The sequence below is a fragment of the Vidua chalybeata genome, chromosome 11 (assembly GCF_026979565.1).
Source record: "Vidua chalybeata isolate OUT-0048 chromosome 11, bVidCha1 merged haplotype, whole genome shotgun sequence".
In the NCBI taxonomy this organism is placed as follows: domain Eukaryota; kingdom Metazoa; phylum Chordata; class Aves; order Passeriformes; family Viduidae; genus Vidua; species Vidua chalybeata.
Window position 1 is genome coordinate 18,821,613 of NC_071540.1, and position 19,600 is coordinate 18,841,212.

Below are 19,600 nucleotides of genomic sequence, written 5' to 3' on the forward strand. Positions count from 1 at the left end.
GCGGGATCATCCGAAACCAGCGGGACCTTCCGAACCCACCGGGAGCTTCCAAACCCACCGGGAGCCTCTGAATCCCACCGGGATCATCCGAACCCACCGGGATCATCCGAACCCACCGGGACCTTCCGAACCCACCGGGGTCATCCGAACCCACCGGGATCATCCGAACCCACCGGGAGCTTCCGAACCCACCGGGATCATCCGGATCCCACCGGGACCATCCGAACCCACCGGGACCTTCCGAACCCACTGGGAGCCTCCAGATCCCACCAGAAGCTTCCGGATCCCACCGGGATCATCCAACACCCCCGGCCGGGATCCTCCGAACGCACCAGGAGCCTCTGAATCCCACTGGGATCATCCGAACCCACCAGGATCATCCAAACCCACCGGGAGCCTCTGAATCCCACCAGGATCTTCCAAACCCACTGGGATCATCCAACACCCCCAGGATCCTCCAGATCCCACCGGGATCATCTGAATCCCACTGGGATCTTCCAGATCTCACTGGGAGCCTCCAAATCCCACTGGGATAATCCAAACTCAGTGGGATCATCCAACATCCCCAGGATCCTCTGAATCCCACTGGGATCATCCAAATCCACCGGGATTGAGATCCCACTGGGATTGTCCAACACCACTGGCATCATCCACATCCCCCCAGGATCATCCAAACATAGCAGGGTCTTCCAAACCCACTGGGATCACCCAACACCCCTGGGATCATCCAAAGCCCCCAGGATCATCCAAATCCCATCCCACCAGGATCATCCAGCATCCCTGGCATCATTCAACAGCTCCAGGATCATCCAAATCCCACCAGGATCTTCCAAACCCCCCAGGACCCTCCAGAATCCCCAGGATCCTCCAAACCCCCCAGGATCCTCCAGCCACCCAGGATCCCTGAGAGACCCCTCGCCACCATCCCCCCCCCCCCCCCCAATGCTGCCTCCCAAAAACGGCCGCAGATCATCCCAACGGACCCTCCCAAAAATGTGTGCCCCCCACAGGGGACCCAGCCCCACATCCCCTCTCCCAGGCCTCCCTTGGGATCTCTGCACTATCCCGTGCTCCCTCCAGCTCTGTCCCCACGTGGCGCTCACAAACACGAGCCCACGAGCAGGTGACAGTGGCAGACACAGCTCCAGCTCCACGGTGGCCTTGTAGGGATGAGGGAAACATCCTGGGAGGAGCAGAGGGAAGCATTTTGCCACCAAAATCCCTGCACAAGGCCTGGGGACACCAATGTCCCCTGATCCAGAGGGGACAACCTGCCTGGAGACACCAGGCCCTGCTTCTCATCACGCTCCAGAATTTCACCCCTGTAGAAAATTCCTGGGCAATTCCATCCCTGTAGAAAGTTCCTGGGCCTGCACAGGGCATCAGCCATGAGAAGCTGTTTGCTGAAGTAGAAATGCCAAAACCCCGAAAGAAAAGGAGTTGTATTCCCTAAGGACTGGGATGTGAGGGATGAGGAGCAGGGAGCAGCTCGCTGGTGCTGAGCACAGCCAGACCTGAGCCTTTCCAGCAGCAAATCCCACGTTTCTGAGCGAGCCCTGCCTCACTGCTCTCCCAGGGCTCCCACGGCATTTCTGGGCACGTTTATCCCTCCTCAAGCAGATTGGGGTTTGCCATCCCCTGGGACTGAAAATACTGGGGAAAAACCCCGTTGGGCTTTTGCATATGGAGAGCTGGGGGGGTTTGCAGGACCTGGGGGGGTTTGCAGGAGCTGGGGGAGTTTCAGGAGCTGGGGGGTTTTGCAGGACCTGGGGGGGTTTGCAGGATCTGGGGGGGTTTGCAGGAGTTGGGGGGTGCAGGAGTTGGGGGGGATTTGCAGGAGCTGGGGGGGTTTGCAGGAGCTGGGGGTTTGCAGGAGCTGGGGGGGTTTTGCAGGACCTGGGGGGGTTTTGCAGGAGTTGGGGGGGTTTGCAGGAGTTGGGGAGGATTTGCAGGATCTGGGGGGGTTTGCAGGAGTTGGGGGGGTTTGCAGGAGCTGGGGGGGTTTTGCAGGAGTTGGGGGGGTTTGCAGGAGTTGGGGAGGATTTGCAGGATCTGGGGGGGGTTTGCAGGAGTTGGGGGGGTTTTGCAGGACCTGGGGGGGTTTTCAGGAGTTGGGGGGGTTTGCAGGACCTGGGGGGGTTTGCAGGAGTTGGGGGGGTTTGCAGGAGCTGGGGGGGTTTGCAGGACCTGGGGGGGTTTGCAGGACCTGGGGGGTTTGCAGGAGTTGGGGGGGTTTGCAGGATCTGGGGGGGTTTGCAGGACCTGGGGGGGGTTTGCAGGGGTTGGGGGTTTGCAGGAGCTGGGGGTTTGCAGGAGCTGGGGGTTTGCAGGAGCTGGGGGTTTGCAGGAGCTGGGGGTTTTGGTCTCTCCTGGCTGCTGGAGGGCTCTGGGATGGAGAGCTCCTGTTTAGACTGCGCTCACTGGCTTGAGGAATATGTGGCGTCCCCGGAATGCAGCGGCTCTGTTTTTCCAGGTTTGGAAAGCCACGGGAGGGAGAGGAATGAATCACACCAGGCTTCGGTGGGGAGCAGACACGGAACCCCTGCGAGCTGGGCCCGAGCCTCGCAAGGTGCTGCCTGCCCTTCCCCGCCTCCAGCAGCACCAAATGCCAAGGAGGATCCCAAATCAATCCGAAGGGATGAAAACAAACCTTGGGAGTGACAGTCGGATTTCAAGGAGCTGAGCTCCTAACCCTGGACCATTATTGAAGCCACACCTCGTACAGGTATTTGCTTCAGGAGCAAAAAAACCCTCTGTGTTCAGCTTGTACCTAAAAGGATGGAGACAACGCGCTCGCCTCCAACAGGGATGGGAAAAGATCAGCCCAGAAAAGCATAAAAATGGGGAAAACCAATAATGCTGCAGGCATATTGCTGCTGGCTTAAAGAGATCTAAACAGAGATTTTAAAAAAACCCAAAAGCATTAACAAATTTTTTTAAAGAACACCCAAAACCCCACAACGCTCCTCAAAAAAAACCCCCGCAAAACAACAATAAAAACCCCCGCTCTGAAAAGGCCTCCCCCAACTCTAATAAAGCTTTGCCTTAATTACAATAATATTATACATTTCTCCCTTGTTACAGCAAACTTGGATTTTAATTAAGCTGATTCCACAGAGCTGGGCTAATTAGTGTGCACTGATTAAATTTCCCTCTATAAAGGCAGAAATCCACAACCACATCATCAGATTAATTCGCCCGCATCTCTTTTTTACGGGCGTTGATATTGAATATTGATAGAGACAGATTGGCCCACGAATTAAAGCAAAAATATCTCCATACTGGAAGATCCTGAATTTGCCCAAATCCCCCCAAATTTCGCAGGAAAATGCCAATATTTAAATGCAGATTCATCATTGCCCCATGCACGACGGAGATGGTGCAGTTGATCTGCTTTATTTTTATTCCTGCTTATTAATTCCTAATAATTTGGGTAAATTTCCTTCAATTTTATGAATTTTTATTTCTTTTTTCACACGGGAAGTTTCCTGACTTCTCAGAAAATTCCCGGGATGGAAGAGGAGGAAAAAAAGGAGTTAGAAAATTCCTGGGATGGAGGAAGAGGAAAAAGGAGCCGCGGGCTCCATCCCGGCAGCCTCACGCCTGGAATTCGAGGCAGAGTCAAAGAGCTGTCAAGAGCCTTTAGCCTTGAGGGAAAAAAATGGATTAATCCTAATAATAAAAAGCTAAAAATAAAAAGCTCCGCCGCTTTTCCTCCTTCTGCGTTTCAATATCCTCAACTGAAATATTTCCCGCCAGGGAAATTGGCCACCAGGACTCCGCAAAGGTGAAAAAAACCCTAAAAATTCGGTTTTGAGTCTGTGCCGGGAAGGGGAATTATTGCCCGAGGGTTTGCAGGGCCGGACTCCTCATTAATTAAGCTTAATTACACCGCATGCTCGTTTATTTGCTGCTCATACAATCGTGAAGCCCATGTACAAATAACATACAGGTTTTATTTCGGGACTTTTTTTTTTTTTTTTCCTTTAGGGACAAAACGTACACAAAAAAAAAAAAAAGGCGAAAAAAAAATCAAAAAAACAAACCCACATAATTACAATTTTATACAGTGCAGAAAGAATTAAAATAGGTGTCACCGAACTGTACAACGTCAGGGTGGAAAAAAAAAAATAGAGAGGGGAGGGAGGGGAATAATCCTTCATTATATATATATTTCTATAAAAACATATGGAGGATTGTCTTTACACAGAGACCACGGTCGCTTGCAAATTTACAAAGGTTAACTAAAAAAACCCAAACCTATATGGCAAATATTGCCAACAGAGATTCCCCGATTTAATACTGATCAACTGAGACTATTCGTGTCTCGATTATTAGCAACAACAACAACAACAACAACAAAAAAAAAGAATTGTAGAATAAATAACAGGATGAGCATGGCTGTCTCTTTCCAAAGTGCCTTGTTCTCTCTGCATAGGGTCTGATCCTGCAGTCTTTATGCAGGCAAAAAAACCACAATTAATAGTTCCAAAAAATCCCTCTGAGAGATTTTTTTGCCTGCTGGGTGTTGGCCGGCAAAAAAAAAAAAAAAAATTAAAAAAAAAAAAAAAAAGGAAGGAAAAAAAATTTTAAAAAGTATTTTTCCGGGCTCGAAGTGAGACGGCACCGAGGGGATTTGAGTTCGGGGTCTTTTCCAGTCCCCTCAGCCCGAGCCGGTGGCATCGCTCACTGCCAACTCCCCAAACTGAGTTTGCAATTTCATTTTTTGGTTGGTTTTGTTTTTTTTTTTTTAAGAAGCATCAAAACCTCATTCGGCAAAGCCTCACCCCAAACTCGCAGTCGGGGCTTTCGGGACGGACGCGGGGGCTGCTTTTTGCTTTCTCCTCCATCCCTCCCCGAGCAGAAGAAGGCACAAGACGCTGCGGGCTCGCACCCCCGGCCGATGCTCAGCTCGCTCCCGGGGCCGCACTCCGCGCTGCCGCCGCTTCCCGGAGCTCCGGGCCGTTCCTGCTGCCCAAAGCCAGGCTGGCACATGGCTCATCCCCCCTGGCACCCCGAGCGTCCTGGGGGATGCTCAGCGCCCGGCTCCGGCCTGGCCGGCCCCAGCACCGGGGTTTTTCCGCCCCGGCTCACATAACGCACGGCTTGATGTCCTGGTATGTCACTTGTTGGTGGTAATAGGAGCCGCTGCCCGCTGAATGCATGGAGGAGGAGGCCATGGCGTTGAAAGAGAAGACGAATTCTTTTCTGTCGCACATGCTCGGAGACTGCGAGTGATACCGCGGGATGCCTGCGGGACGGGGGGAGAGATGGTCAGCACCGCCAAGAGATTCAGCAGGGGAGGGTGAGCGCGGGGGAGGGAGAAAAACGCCATGGGGTTGAAGAAAAAAAAAAAAAAATCCCAACAACCCAACCCGCCCGCACGCCGCGGTCCGAGCGCGGATTTGGGGGTGTTTGGGCACATCGGGGCTCCGCGGGTGCGGGCAGGTGCGGCAGAGAAAGCCCCGCGGCCCCGGCACGGCGATTCCCTGCCCGGCATGAGGGCACTGCAAGGAGTAGGGATTTGCGTTGGGTTTAGGGGTTTTTGGTTTTGTTTCAACACTTAGATTTTTTTTTTTTTTTTTTTTTTTCGCCCCGGCTGCTTCTCCCATCGCCTCGGCCCGTGCGGGAAATCCGCCGGGTGCGGAGCGGGGCAGCTCCCGTTCGTGCCGGGAGCGGCGGCGGGGACCGGGAGGAGGCCGGGGCCGAGAGCCGGCGGCAGCGGGGCTGCTCCTGCCGCCCCTTCCGCCACCTCGGCATGGAAAAGCGCCCCGGGAATTGGGGATGCGCTGGGCATGGGCCGCCCTGCCCCGGAGCGCTCCCGCCGCTCCTTCGGGCGATAATCAGAGCGTTTGGTGAAGGCCGCGCACGGGCCCGGCGGCTCCGCGGGGAGGATTCCCAGCTCCCTTTTCCAAAAGCCCTGGATGCGCTGAGCTCCGGGAAGTGCCCCGGGGCCGGAGGGTGCCCGTGGTGGGCACTGCCCCGGCCCGGCCGGGACGGGGGCTCTGCCCGGCTTCTGCAGCTCTGACGCTTTTTCCCCGCTTCGCTTTGTGTTTTTGACCCATCTGCTGTCCGCTTCACAGCCCTTCCTGTCAGGCACGTCCCGCTGCCCCGAAGGCCCGGGGTGATGGGCAGGGACCCCCAAATCTGCCCCATCACCCGCCCGTGGCCCCGGGGTTCCCCCGTGCCACGAGACCCCACAGCCACCGCCCCACGAGGGGAATTTGGGCAGCAAAGCGAAACCCAGCGCTGGCCTCGTCCCTTCCGAGGCCTCTCCCCGGCCAAACACCGTCTCCGTTCCAAGACTCGGGGCAAATGTAGCCCCGACAGCTCCAGGGACGAGACCGAGCCGGGGTTTTGGGGCGCGGGAGGATTTGGAGGGTCGGGGCCGCCGGCTTCGGCTTGGGCGACGGATGGAGGGAGGCGATGGGCCTGGAAAACACGGCCCTGAGATGTGTGAAAAGCACAGCTGATGGCGGGGAAGGGGCCGGGGTGGCATGGGGTGGGATGGCGCGGGTGGCGGACCACCCGATGGGGAATTCCTCCCTTTTCCCTCCAAGTGCCGATGGAGGTGGGAGAGCCCAAGGGTGCGTTCCCGGCCTCTCCTTCCCGCAGCTCCCCGCTGCCTGAGCCCACCGGCCTTAGGCCCGGGGCGGCCCTGGACGTGAAGCAGCGGCCGGGAAGAGCGGAGCCCCGGCCCGGGAGAGCCCCGACGGGCGCCCGGCTGCCTCAGGGAAAGGAGGCGAGCAGCGAGGGCAAGGCAGCTTCCCCTCGGGACCTGCATTAAAACCGCCCCCGAAGCGGGATCCCGGCCGGCAGCGGCACCGCCGGGATCCACTCGGGGCCCGCAGCCCAGGCCGACCCCCGCGGCCGCGGATGCGCCCCACGCGCGGCCGCGCCTTACCTTGGAGGTCGGCGGTGTTGTGGCTGTTCTGGTGCAGGTAGGGCTGGTCGAGGGAGTGCGTGGAGAGGCTGGAGGAGAGCGGGTTGGCCGTGGGGTTGCAGGGCGAGAGGGGCTGCTGCTTGATGTAGGACGCGCCGCTGTTGAGGGCCGCCGAGGCGCTGGGCGCCCACGCCGAGGCCGAGCTGGAGTAAACCGAGTGCGGCTCCATCACGCCGCCGGCGGGGAGCAACGGGGACGCGGGCACGGAGCTGTCGTGGTGCGGGTATTCCCCGGCCGAGGAGCCGGTGCAGCCGCCCATGTAGGTGTGCCCACCGTTGGCGGGCAGGTGGGGCACGGAGTGTCCCGCCAGGCCCATCCCCTCCACGTTGCTGGACAAATGCCCGTTCATCATCCCCAAGCCCCCTTCGAGGGAGAGGCTGTTGGGGGGGCAGGAGAGCCCGCCGGCCGAGCCCTGGAAGCCGTAGCTGTCGGGGAGGTGGTTGAAGCTGAGCCCGTTCATCATGCTGTACATGGGCTTCAGCGCCTGGCATTTCCTCCGGAACCCGCGGGGCCGGCGGCGGAACGAGCCCTCCTCGAACATGAACTCGCTGGCCGGGTCGATGGTCCAGTAGTGGCCCTTGCCCGGGCGTCCCAAGCCCTTGGGCAGCTTGATGAAGCACTCGTTGAGCGAGAGGTTGTGGCGCACCGAGTTTTTCCAGCCCTGGTAGGAGCCTCGGAAGAAAGGGAAGCGGCTCTGCAAGAACTGGTAGATCTCGCTGAGGGTCAGGCGTTTGGAGGGAGAGCTCTGGATAGCCATGACGATGAGGGCGATGTAGGAATAAGGCGGCTTCTCCGGCCGCCGGATCCCCGCGTTCGTCTTCTTCGCCTTGGGGCCGCCGCTGCCCGGGGCCCCGCCGCTGCCCGGGGCGCTGCCGGCCGCGCCGCCGGTCCCCGCGGAGGCGGCGTCCATGGCCGAGCTCTGCGGCTGCTTCTCAGCCACGGAGGACATGGGGCCGTAGCTGCTCTGCACCGGAGGAGGAGGGGGCTGAGAGGACAGAGCCTGCTGCGCTTCTGCAGTCATCTACGGCCAGGTCCGCGGCGGCCAGCCCCAGCCCCGGCCCTCCTCCGCCGCCCCCCCAGCGCCCCCGCAAAAGGCCACGCTGCTGGGGGCTCGCCGCCACTCACCCACCACCCTCCCTCCGGCGTCCTCCCGGCCCCCCGGCGGGTTCGCTTTCCACCGGGAGACTTCACCCCTCCGTGGATAAACAAATGGAAAGGACGACACCCCCCCACCCCCCCCCCCTTTGCCTCCTCCTCCCACTTTATCCCTAAATCCGAGCGCGGCTGCAGAAGGCGAGCGAGAGGCGGAGGGTCGGGGGGGGGGGGGGGGGCCGCAGGGAGGCGGGATGGGGGGGCGGGTGGAAGCGAGCTGAGCTCGGCTGCTGCGAGAGAGGAGCCGGGGCCGCCGCCTGCGCCTGCCCCGCTGCCCCTCGCCGGGCCGGGCTCCCGGGGCCGCCGCCGTCCCCTCCGGAGGCTTTAGCTGGGCTGGCGCTGCCGCTGCTGCGGGGAGCTGCTTCCCATCGCGGTGGCTGTCGAGTCTGCCCCCGGCCCCGCCGCTCGCCTTCTACTTTATCTCTCGCAGCGGCGTCTGCCGCTCCTTGACAGACGTAAGCGCGGAGCGGAGATCCCCGCCCCGAGCCGCTCCCCCCCCGCCCTCCCGGGCGGCCCCTCCGCCGCCCCGTGCCGGCCCCCTCCGCCGCCGCTCCCCGCTGGTGGGCAGCTTTTAAAGAGCCCTTTCCACGCCGCCCTGCCCCACCCGGGGGGGCTGCACGCCGCGCCCCTGCCCGCCGCGGAGGGCACCGCGCGTGTATCTCTGCGTGTGTGTGTGTGTGTGATTTATGCCACGCGTGACCGCGACGCGCCGTGCGGCTCCTCCGCCCCCTCCCTGCGCCCCTTCCCAGCCCGGGAAAAGCACGGCACGGGCCCCACGCGGGCCGGGGCAGGGCCTGCGGGCAGCGCGGAGGCTCCGCGCGTGGCGTGGGGCAGCGGCGGCGCTGCCCGGCCGCCGGCTCCGCGCTGCGCGCAGCTTCACCCACTTCAAACCCCCTCTTCGTGCGCTCTTTTTAAGCTCGGCGGGCCCGGGCAGGATGTTTATACTGCGCAATGTAAACACGGGCTCGGGGGTGCTTTAATAAAAAGAAATCGGCGAAAAACTCCCGCTGCCTCGCGAAATGCCCTTTTCTGCCTCCGCCGCCGCTCCGGGGCCGGGAACGGGCTTCGGACCCCTCGCCTGCTCCGAAGCTGCTTTAGGGATGAGGGTGGGTTGGTTTGTTTGGGGTTGTTTGAGGCTTTTTGGTGGGGGATGTGTATAAATCTGTGCTGGAGTTCCGCGGCTCCGTGCCCGGAGTTTGACGCTCAGCTCCGGCGGGGCCACGGGCACACGCGGCGGGTGGGGGGAAGGAGAATAGAAAGCCAGAGGGGCAGAGACCCCCTTTGCTCCCTCCCTCTCCCCCAAAAGCCACCTCTTTTGAGCACCGTGCCACCGGCAGAGCTGTCACTCGAGGTAAGTCGCTTGAAACCTTTGTCACCTTCTCGCGGCCCGCGCGTGGAAATCTGCGCGGTGCGGGGGGGGGGTGGGATTGTGGGTGGGCACGGGGGAAGGAGCCTGGGCTCTCAGGGCTGCCGATGTGCCGGCTGCTGCCGCCTGATCCCTCCCGACACTGGGGAAAAGAAAAGAGAAAGGAAAAAGGGGAAAAAATCCAGCCCGTCCCCCCGCACCCCGTTGCAGGCCTCGCCGCAGGGCTGTGGGTGCATCCCTGTGCAAAGAGAGAGAGGGGACACCCCCCTCGCCAAGCCCCCCGTCTTCCAGCTTCGCTTCTCAAGGTTTTAATGATAATTTAATACCTTTTAAAGGGAAGATAGGCACCGATCGGGTTTCCAAACTCCTTCCGCGTTATTGGCGAGCAGTTGTGAGCAGCCTCCGGGGCGCCTGTCACATCTGTGGTACCACCAAGAGGAATTTCACATCAGGGTTTTCTTTTTTTTTTTTTTTTTTTTTTACCTTTCTATCCTCCCCCCTCCTCTCTTCCCCCCCCCCCCCCTTTTCAATAAAAAGAAAAAAATCATCCTGCAGACAGCACCGGCCCTCCCGTTCTCGCTGCAAACGGGCCCGGGACAGGCACGGGAGAGCCCTGGGCAAGCCCAGGTAGGCAGGGAGGGGGTGGGAGGAGGTTGGGACAGTTATTTCGGGAGCTTTTCCCCGGAGGAGGAGGAGAACGAGCAGCTCCGGCTGCCCCGGGAGGCAGCGGCCGCTGCTCCCTCGGCGCGGAGCAGAACGTGGCGCAGGGTGGCTGCTCAGGAAGCGGGGAAAGCACCCCAAAAATCGCTTTTATTTCGGGAAGCAATCACCTTCCCCGGGGCTTTCATCCCCGAGGAGGCTGGTGCAGAATATTCCCTCTGTTTCTCGCTCTATTTCTTTTTATTTTTGCTGTGGGAGCGCATCTCTGACCCTGAGCTTTGCTCCGCATCGAATGTTTCCCCCCCGGCTCGCGAAAAGGGTGGATTCCTTTGCTTTCTATCCCTCTGCGACCGAATCTCCCCGATCTGGCCCCAAAACACCCGGGGATGGAGCTCTAAACACAGCACAAAGCACCCGTGGAAAAATCCCGTTCAAAGCGTTCGCCACCGGCAGCGTTTCCACGAGGAAATAAAATATCTCCGAGTTAAAAAAAAAAAAACCAAAATCTCAGTGGAAATCAAACTATTTCCCGTCAAAGAAAATCAGTCCCTTCACGAGTGCCATTTCCCCTTCTCGCAATATCTTTTAGGAGGGGGAAGATTTGGTTTCCGATGCATTTATTACAGCTAGCAAAAGTGAAAAATGGGAATATATCGCTCCGGGTCCTATAGGCCTCGTCTTGGGAACAGCAGAAATGTTGGGGGGTTTTAATCCGAGCGTACGAGTTGGGGAAAGGAGAGTTTTGGGGAGGAAAAGCCTGGTGTACGAGGAGGAAGAGGAGGATGGTGTGGGGGAAAACGGGACTCGCTTTTGGTGTTGTCTGCTCGTGATTTGGGTGGGTTACTCGGGTCCTCGCCAGCCCCCGACGGGCAGAGATGAAAAGAAGGGAGAAAGAGAAGAAATGACAAAAATTAAATTATCATCTGGCGCAATTAGCCTCTCCCACCCCGCTCGGAGCCCGCTTTCCCGGCCCCGGCCCCGCTGCGCTTCCCACCCGGCTCCTTCCCAAACCCGCTCCCCTTCCCTCCCCCTGCCCGAAACTCGGGCCGTGTTTTGTGTAAAAATAGACAAATCCGAGCTTTCTTCCTTTTCCTGCGCCGAAGGTATTTTTCCTAGCTAATTGCTTAAGTGAAGTCAACTCGGCGAGCAGGCCGGGTGTAACCCGAGGATGGAAATGTATATAATGTGTATAGGTGGCATTGTTAGAGGCGGGCTGGGTGCTGCTCCGACAGGGGCCGGGGTGTTCCTGCGAGCCAGGACCACCCAGGGCGAGGGGAGTGACCGCCCCGTGTCCCCCTCCCCGCTGTCCTGCTTTGCATTAACACCACCCGCGGGACCCCCCCGGTTCCTCAGCACCAGCCTTTTCCCCTCGGCTGCTTTGGGGTTTTTTTTTTTTTGGTTTTTTTTTTTTTTTTTTTTTCAGTCGCCGCCATCCCCGTGGCCGCTGGCCCCAAATCCGCGGCGAATTGATCCCTAAATGTTTATTTAAAGGCGAGGGGGTGCGTTCGAGCGAGAGGGTCGAGGATGGAGGGAGGAGAGCTGGGGGAAGGTGGAAGCACCGAGGGAGAGATGTTTTTAGGGAGACGCACGCACACCCCAAACTTCTTTTGGGGATCCAGCACACGACAACTCTTTGCCCCACGCGTGGGACCTTTCCCAGTCCCAGCTTGGCCTCTCGCATTCCTGGAGGCAAAGCCCGGTCTCCAGGACCGAACGGGACCTGGAGAAGATTTTGGGAGAGCAGAAGCCGAAATTGGGAGCGCAGCAGAGCTGCCCAAATGTCTGAGGCGGCTGCGGGGAGGTGCGGGCTGGCTGTCACCGCCGTGCCTCAGGCAGAGGTTCAGGTTTTGGTCAGAAAGGGGAAAAAAAAAAAAAAAAAAAAAAAAAAAAAAGGAAAACCTTAATCTCCCCCTTTTTGTGTCTCTTTTCCCCCCTCTGCCCTTCCCGAGTCTCCCCCCCGCCCTTCAAGCCCAGATTTTCCATGACGTCCTTCGATGAAATATTGCAGCACAGGAATTTACAGCCTTCTTCAGCTCGGGATTTTTTTTTTTTTTTTTTTTTTTTTTTTTTTTTTTTTTTTTTTTTTTTTTTTGCTGTGGAGTTTTCTGGCAGGACCCGGTCCCTGCAATACAAATCGGTTCCAGCGATAATAAGCTCCGAGCGCTGCCACTCAGACACAATCGCTTCCCACAGAGATCTTCCAAATATCTCCGGGTATTTATATCCCCGCTCAGGGACGGATAGCTAGAATGCTTTCCCGGGGGGATGCTTTTGGGCTGGCTGGGATTCAGCCCCGAAGAATTTGGTACCAAGAGAAACAGCGGGGTTGAGCCAGAGCAGGTCTGGGACCCGGCAAGTGATGCTCCCACACCCCACAAAATCGCCCTTAAAGGCAGCTCGAATTGTAAATCCAGGTGTAAATCCAGGTGTAAATCCAGGAGTAAATCCGTTCCTGAGACATTCAGGCTTTCCTGGACGAGGTTTCTTCCCTGGGGGCCCGGGGCTGGGGATGCTCCCAAAGCAAACAGAACCCTTGGGGTGGGATATCCCCTCTCCTAATAACTTGGCATAGCGGTGGCATCCAAGCAAAATTCCTAGCCACTTTCAGCTTTTCCAGCACCAAATCCCGTCAGGATAGAGATAAAATTGTGCTGGAGAAACCTTTCGATTCGCTGCTGAGCTTTTTGTCATCGGGAACCACCTCCAGTCCCCGGCGACTCCCGATGCCAAAAGCCCGGCTGGGCCAAGCCGGGCCGGGGGTCTGCACCAAACGAGGAGGACGAGGGAATTCCAGGGGGTTCAGCCTCATTTCCAGCCTTATGGAACCTTTTTGTTGTTGTTTTCTTGGTTTTTTTGGGGTTTGGTGTTTGTTTGTTTGGTTTTTTTTTCCCCCTCCAAGTTTAAAGCAAAACCCTGTCGAAATCCCATCAATGTGTTGGTGCTGGAGGAAGGGGGAATTTTAGCGTCGGGCTGGCGAGGGTCACCAGCCCCATTTCAGGGTATCCCACAAAATCCGTCTGCACGGAGAGGTGGGAAAAATTCAAACGGAATAGCCCACATAAAGGAAGAACAGGTTATTTTCTTCCACGGCTGCCAAAAGCCGCAGGGACCGTCCATTATGGGGATAAATAATGGGCAAGGTGGCGGCGTGGATTGCTCCTAAACATCGCGGGGAGATGCGGAAAACAAACACGGCGGGTTTGGGGAAGGATCCGGCCTCCCTTTTCTAGGGGACAGCACCCTGGGGGTGAGGACAGCGCGATCTCGAAGAGGAAAAACCCGAGGGGAGGCTGGGGGGACCCACGCGAGTCCCGGCGTGCAGATCCTCTCTTGGAGGGAGAAAGGATTTTGTCCAACACGGTCTGACCCGGGAGCACCGAGCATCACCCGGCCCGGGGTGCCAGCACCTGGGCATTGCCCTGGGCAGGTGTCGGGGTCCCCAGGAGCCAGCACCCCTCGTGCCTTGTCACCTGCCAAGCGGGCAGAGCCACCCAGGCAGGACACGGCCGTGTCCCGCGGGGAGGGATGCTGAGGACAGGGATGTCCCTGGAGGTACCAGGCAGCAAAACCCCCGTGCGAGAAGGTTCCCGGTGCTGCAGAACCCCCTTGTTCGTGCCCACCGTGCCCAGGGACAGAGCACTCGCAAAAGCTGCTTTTAGTGTAGGGAAGCTCGGGGTATTCCTGCGGAGAAAGGAAAACCGCACAGGAGCGGGGCTGGGCTGCACAACGGCCTGCTAGGCTGCGGTTTTTAACCTGATTTCTACACTAAATCCCGCACAGAAACTCCGTGTCCCCCCCTTTGCCAGCCCAAAGCCGGGGTTCGGGACAGGCGCTCACAAACACCGCCAGAAATTCTCGCTGTAAACAACCGCAGTTGTGCAAAGATCTGGGGACGGTTTGCCTTGGAAGCTCTCCCGACAAAATCTGGTTTCCACCGCTAGAATTCCCAAATACTGATGTTGTGCATCAGCGGGTTCTGCGTGGTGCACGTTCGTGGACCCATCTACTTTGCAGCTGCCAGAGCAGAGAGTTAAAATGCACCAAAAACTGGTTTATCGTCTTTCCCACCTCCTGATAACAGAGCAGCTCCTCGTAAATCGATCCCTTTTGCACAACCAGCCCCTACTTCAATATTAAAAGCGACCTGGAGGGGCTTGAAAAAAATGTTCTGCGGGGAGTAAAAAGCTCGGCTGGGATTCTCGGGAAAGATGCGCTGTGGATACGTGAAATGCCCGAGCCAAGGTGGGAAAACTTTCCCCAGTACGAGTTGTTGTGCCCCGAAGTTAAACGATTTCTGCAGCAAAGGGATTGATTTTTATTTTGGGGAGAATCATCCTGGGAACAGGAAGGGAACGGGCGAATCCATGTGTCCATCTTCCCATTGGGAATATTTTGGGGCTTTTGGGGTAGATGTGCCAGAGGAATTGGGAAGAATTCTGAAGCCAGAGAGGAACTGGGAAGAATTTCTGTAAAAACACCCCAAAATAAAAAAAAAAAAAAAAAAAAAAAAAAAAAAACCACAAACAAACCGAAAGAACGATCCACTGAAAATAACAACAAAACACCCCCACCTCAAACAAAGAGAAACCGCACCAAAACTGGCCCAGAACTCACTAAAAATTCGAATAATGAACCCAGAAATGGTTTTGCTTTTCCCGTTCTCAGAATCGCTCGGGAAATTGCAAAACTCCCAGCGCGTTTTGCGCAGCACCCTCAGCTCCTCTCTCTCAATCTCCCTCAAATTCAGGTTGTTAAAATACACCGACTGATTTTGCATTAACCCTCTTTAAAATCGCGGAACGAAGGAATTTCTCCGGCTCCCTTTCTCCCGCAGATTTTGCGGGATTCCTGCGCGCAGAGATGCTGCCCGAGGGCTGAGGTTGCAGCATCAGAATTTTCCTTCCAGGATTATTCGTTTCTCCTCTGGAAACGATCGAATTTGACCACTTGGCTCAAAGCAGCGCGGGCTGAAGGAGTTTTCCCCCACTCGGAACCGCGGGGTGTCCCCCGTGTCCCCCCGCCCCACGCGTGGGGACACACGAGAGCGCGGCTGAGCCCTAAAACCGATGGAAATCTGCCCGAGTGGGAGCGGGGCCGGTGTCAGAACCCTCCCGGCTGAGCCTGAGAGATTGAGCCAAACACCACCGAGCTGGGAAAGGCGCGCTGGCACAGCAGGAAAGGGATTTTTCTGTCCATCGGGAAGAGGGTTTGGAGCTGAGCTGGAGCAGAGCCCTGGGTCTGGTTTGCCCCGCAGCCCCAGAAAGGAAAACAGAAATGTTTCCAAATACTGCAATAAATAAATGTACAGAGAGATTGTGCTGGAGGGGAGAGAGGATAAAAGAGAAAGAGAAAAACAGAGAACAGACGGAATGGGCAGAAGGAAGGAAAGAAGGAAAGAGGAAGAGCTTTGGGGGGAGAGAGAGAGAGAAAGAAGGAAGGAAAGAAAGAAAGAAGGAAAGAAGGAAAGAAGGAAAGAAAGAAGGAAAGAAGGAAAGAAGGAAAGAAGGAAAGAAAGAAGGAAAGAAAGAAGGAAAGAAAGAAGAAAGAAAGAGAGAAAGAAAGAGAGAAAGAAAGAGAGAAAGAAAGAAAGAAAGAAAGAAAGAAAGAAAGAAAGAAAGAAAGAAAGAAAGAAAGAGAAAGAAAGAGAGAAAGAAAGAGAGAAAGAAAGAAAGAAAGAAAGAAAGAAAGAAAGAAAGAAAGAAGAAAGAAAGAAAGAAAGAAAGAAAGAAAGAAAGAAAGAAAGAAAGAAAGAAAGAAAGAAGAAAGAAAGAAAGAAAGAAAGGAGGTAGAAAAATTATATAGAGAATGAGAGAATGAGAACTAGAAGGAATATAAGAGAGAAACTGAAAGAAATAAGAGAGAGAAAGAAATTGAGACAAATGAAAAGCAAGAGAGTGAGAAATAGAGAAAGGGTGAAAGATAAATGGAAGAACAGGGAAATGGAGATGCAAAAAAAGGAAACAAGGAATAAGAAAGAAATGAGGAGAAAGAAAAATAGAGGGAAAGGGGAAAAGCTGGAAGGAAAGAGAGAGAGCAAGAAAGAGAGAGAAAGAGAGAGAGAAAGAGAAAGAAAAGAAAGAAAGAAAGGAAAGAAAGGAAAGAAAGGAAGAAAGAAAGGAAAGAAGGAGAAAAGAAAGAAAGAAAGAAAGAAAGAAAGAAAGAAAGAAAGAAAGAAAGAAAAGAAAGAAAGAAAGAAAGAAAGAAAGAAAGAAAGAAAGAAAGAAGAAAGAAAGAAAGAAAGAAAAGAAAGAAAGAAAGAAAGAAAGAAGAAAGAAAGAAAGAAAGAAAGAAAGAAAGAAAGAAAGAAAGAAAATGAAAGGAAGCAAAAAAGCAAAAAAAGAGAAAGGAGAAAGGAAGGAAAAATAAAAGACGAAAGATTTAAAGAGAACGATTAAAAGAACAAGAGAAAAGACAAAAAGAAAGAAGTGCGACAAAGACAAAAAAGGGCCAGAATGAGAGAGAAAACCCAAAAGCAAAAAACCCAAAGAAAGCAACACAGCAAGTGCAGAAAAGGGAATTATTTCTCTGCAAAACCAAGAATACTACATAGAAAATTCATTTTTTTTTTCCTGGAAAACGGGGCTGAGAGGGAGGCAAGGAGCAGCCCGGAGGGGCCCGGCCGCTCTCCGTGCGCGGGGCCCCGCGGAGCGGAGCACGGAGGGAGAACACGCCGGGAGCGGCTCTGGGCAGGGCGGAGATCGCCTCCAGCGATCCCTTCTCTCCCTGCTCTTTCCCCGGGGTAGGGACGCGAGAGAGAGCAGAGGTTCGGCAGCGATTTCCCCGTGGGTTTTCCACGCGGGGCTGCGTTAAGCCCGGCTTAACCCCCGCGGGGAGAGCGGCGCGCCCGGCCCCGCGCTCGCTCCGTAGGTGGCCGTGTATATTTGGGTTGAAGCCGTGTTTATGTTAATGAAAAAGGCTGAGATTACAAACAGACCACTGAATGCCCGCCGTGTTGCTGCCGGATTGGTGGAAGATGTGTACTTTCAACCTAATCGCTTTTAGGGCAGCAAATCTGATTAAAAAGGATGTGAAATTATTATTTTTAGCGGTAAGGAATTAAGGATCTCCGGGGCTGCCCCCTTTCCGTGTGGTTTCACAGTGGAGAAGGCGGGGATGGAGGAGGCTTGCAGGGAAAAATCTCCAAAATTTAGCCGTAAATCCAAACAAAAACGAGCCCTGGAGGAGGGAAGGGAAAAGGGGGGGTTCATCTCCCCCTCCCTGAACCCACCTCGACCCCGTCGAAGGGGTCCCAGTGGCAAATGGAATTCTGTCCCCCAAAACCTCGGCTGCTGGGGATATTGTGCTTAGGGGTTTGTCCTGACCGGGTTGAGACTGGAGGAACCTGAAATTCACTCCCAAAAGCCCGTTAATTCACTCATTTAGGATGGGATAGACATGTTTGTATATATATATAAAATAACTCCAGTCTTTATAAATGCAACTAAGAAAAAAAAATTATGTATTAATTAATAAATAAGTAATATTACATAACAATTACATACATAAAAATTAAAATATAAGGACTTTTAAAATTAATTTCGGGGGGATTGCAGCAGCAGTCATCATCCTGTCACTTTGTTTTCTGAGTCTGGTTTTGGGGGTCAGTCTTTCTCTTGTTTTCTTCATAAAACCTCTCTCCAAAATTATTCTTGACCCCTCCAGCTGCTTCTATCCCCATTTGCATTTGAAGGGTAGAACAGCTGATAGTTTAAAAAAATCCGTTTTTTACAGATTTTTCCCCCTCGTACTCGATAAATCCCCAGCACGGAGGGATCCACTTCAGGTCCCAGGGAGATGATTTTTTTTCCGCCCAGGAACGAACGTGCGCTCAGCCTTTGGCATCTCCCTCCTTTCCAACACTTTCCTTTTGTGGGCAAAAGCTCTCGGCGGAGCAGCCCGTGCGGCAGAGCCCGGCAGACCTGGAGGATTTGGACATTCAGATATTTTACTACTGTTAGAATCCCTCATTGACCGAAGAACAAAGAAAATCCATCCAATTTCACCGTTGGAAAGGGATGCGAACAGAGTTCGGGGCGAGGGAGATTTTAGCAGGGAATGTGTTCGAAAAAGCAAGGGGGAAAATGAAAAATCCCTTAAAAATCCCCAAAATTTTCCCCGTGCAACGGCTGTGCTGCACTAGGGATGCAGGGCAGAATTGCCCCTGGGTTTTGGAGGCAGAGGAGAGCTCGAAACCAGCTTTTTCTGCCTTAAAACATCTTTAGGGTGTCAAAGCATCTCCCCGAGACAGCGAAGTGTCGAGGTGTGCGGCTTAGAGCGACAGCAGAAGCGTTTCTTTGTTCTCTCCTCGCACCTGGAATTGGCCTTTATTGCCTGATGCTTTTTACTCTCTTTTCCTCGGTGTTTGTTTGTTTGGATTTTTGTTTCGTATTGCTTTTTGGTTTTGGGGTGTTTGTTTTTTTGTTGTTGTTGTTGATTTTTTTTTTTTTTTTTTTTTTTTTAATGAGAGGGCGAGCATTGCGTTTTCTCGGTGACATCCAACGATTCTGTCGGAGGCACAGAAAAAAACAAAAAGCCCCAAACCCAGCAGAGCCGCCAAAAACAACCCCGCGCTGTGCGGGCCAGGTAGGCCCTGCAGAGCTGCCAGCGCTGGGGGACACCGGGGCTGTCCGGGGGTCCCCCAAACGTGCTGCTAGGTCCCCCCCGCGACACACAGAGCTGTCCCCTGCCCTGCCACACACTCAGGGACACCCCCGGGCTGTAACCCCCGCATCCGACGGCGCTGCTCTCTCGGAGCCCCGGGGATGCCGCGCGGGGCGAGGCAAGAGCAGATGAAAGTGATGTCACATTAATGTCAGCTCACAGCTCGAGCCCACACAGCCTTGATTGCTCTTATTAATCTTGCCAATTTGTCTGTCAGCACTCGGCTAATCCCTAAATAGCCTCCCAACAGGTGCTTTATGCTTCCGCCACATCCCGGCTCGCCCGCGCCCCCCGGGAGCGCCGCTCGCCCTCCCCGGTGACACCGGCTCCGTCCCGGCCATCTGGGAGCGCCTCTGCTCCCCCGGCAGGGCTGCAGGGGGGACAGGCGGCTCTGCAGATGTTGTTTAGTCTGCCCAAAATGAGGGGTCGGAGTTTTGGGCTTCCCAGAAGATGAGCGGGGTGGGGCGGGGGGGAAAGGGGAGATGCTGGAGGTGCAGAAGAGGGGATTTACCTGGGGGTCAGCAAACCCTCCACGTGGTTTGTCCCATATCAGGGTTAGAAAACATATTTATGGCCCAGCTATCCCACAGCAGGGAGCTGCGCTGCTCTTATTTTCGGTGGTTTTATGGACAGGGGAGAAGATTAAAACAAAAAGTCCGAGCTGAAGCTGCAGTGGAAAAGCCAATTTAAGCCCTAAGAAGTTTTATCATAAACTCGTGGAATGGTTTGGGTTGGAAGGGATCTTGAAACTCATCTTTTTCCAGCTCCCTGCCATGGGTTCCAACACCTTCCACCAGCCCAGGTTGCTGTTTATCCTG

At 55.2% G+C, this 19,600-nt stretch overlaps 1 protein-coding gene across 1 annotated transcript; it reads right to left on the reverse strand.

Annotated features, from left to right (window-relative positions):
- Positions 1-3,886: 3,886 nt before the first annotated feature.
- On the reverse strand, positions 3,887-8,025 carry FOXF1 (forkhead box F1). Its single transcript, XM_053952582.1, has 2 exons — positions 6,905-8,025; positions 3,887-5,251 (listed from the first exon to the last, which is right to left on the reverse strand). The coding sequence occupies exons 1-2, from the start codon at positions 7,962-7,964 to the stop codon at positions 5,091-5,093; spliced, it is 1,221 nt and encodes a 406-aa protein (XP_053808557.1). The 5' UTR covers positions 7,965-8,025; the 3' UTR covers positions 3,887-5,090.
- Positions 8,026-19,600: the final 11,575 nt, after the last annotated feature.

Coding starts and splice junctions, on each gene's coding strand:
- FOXF1 (XM_053952582.1), bottom strand. CDS start 7,964: ATGACTGCAGAAGCGCAGCAGGCTCTGTCCTCTCAGCCCCCTCCTCCT. Junction 5,252..6,904: donor CAACACCGCCGACCTCCAAG/GTAAGGCGCGGC, acceptor CCCGTCCCGCAG/GCATCCCGCGGTATCACTCG.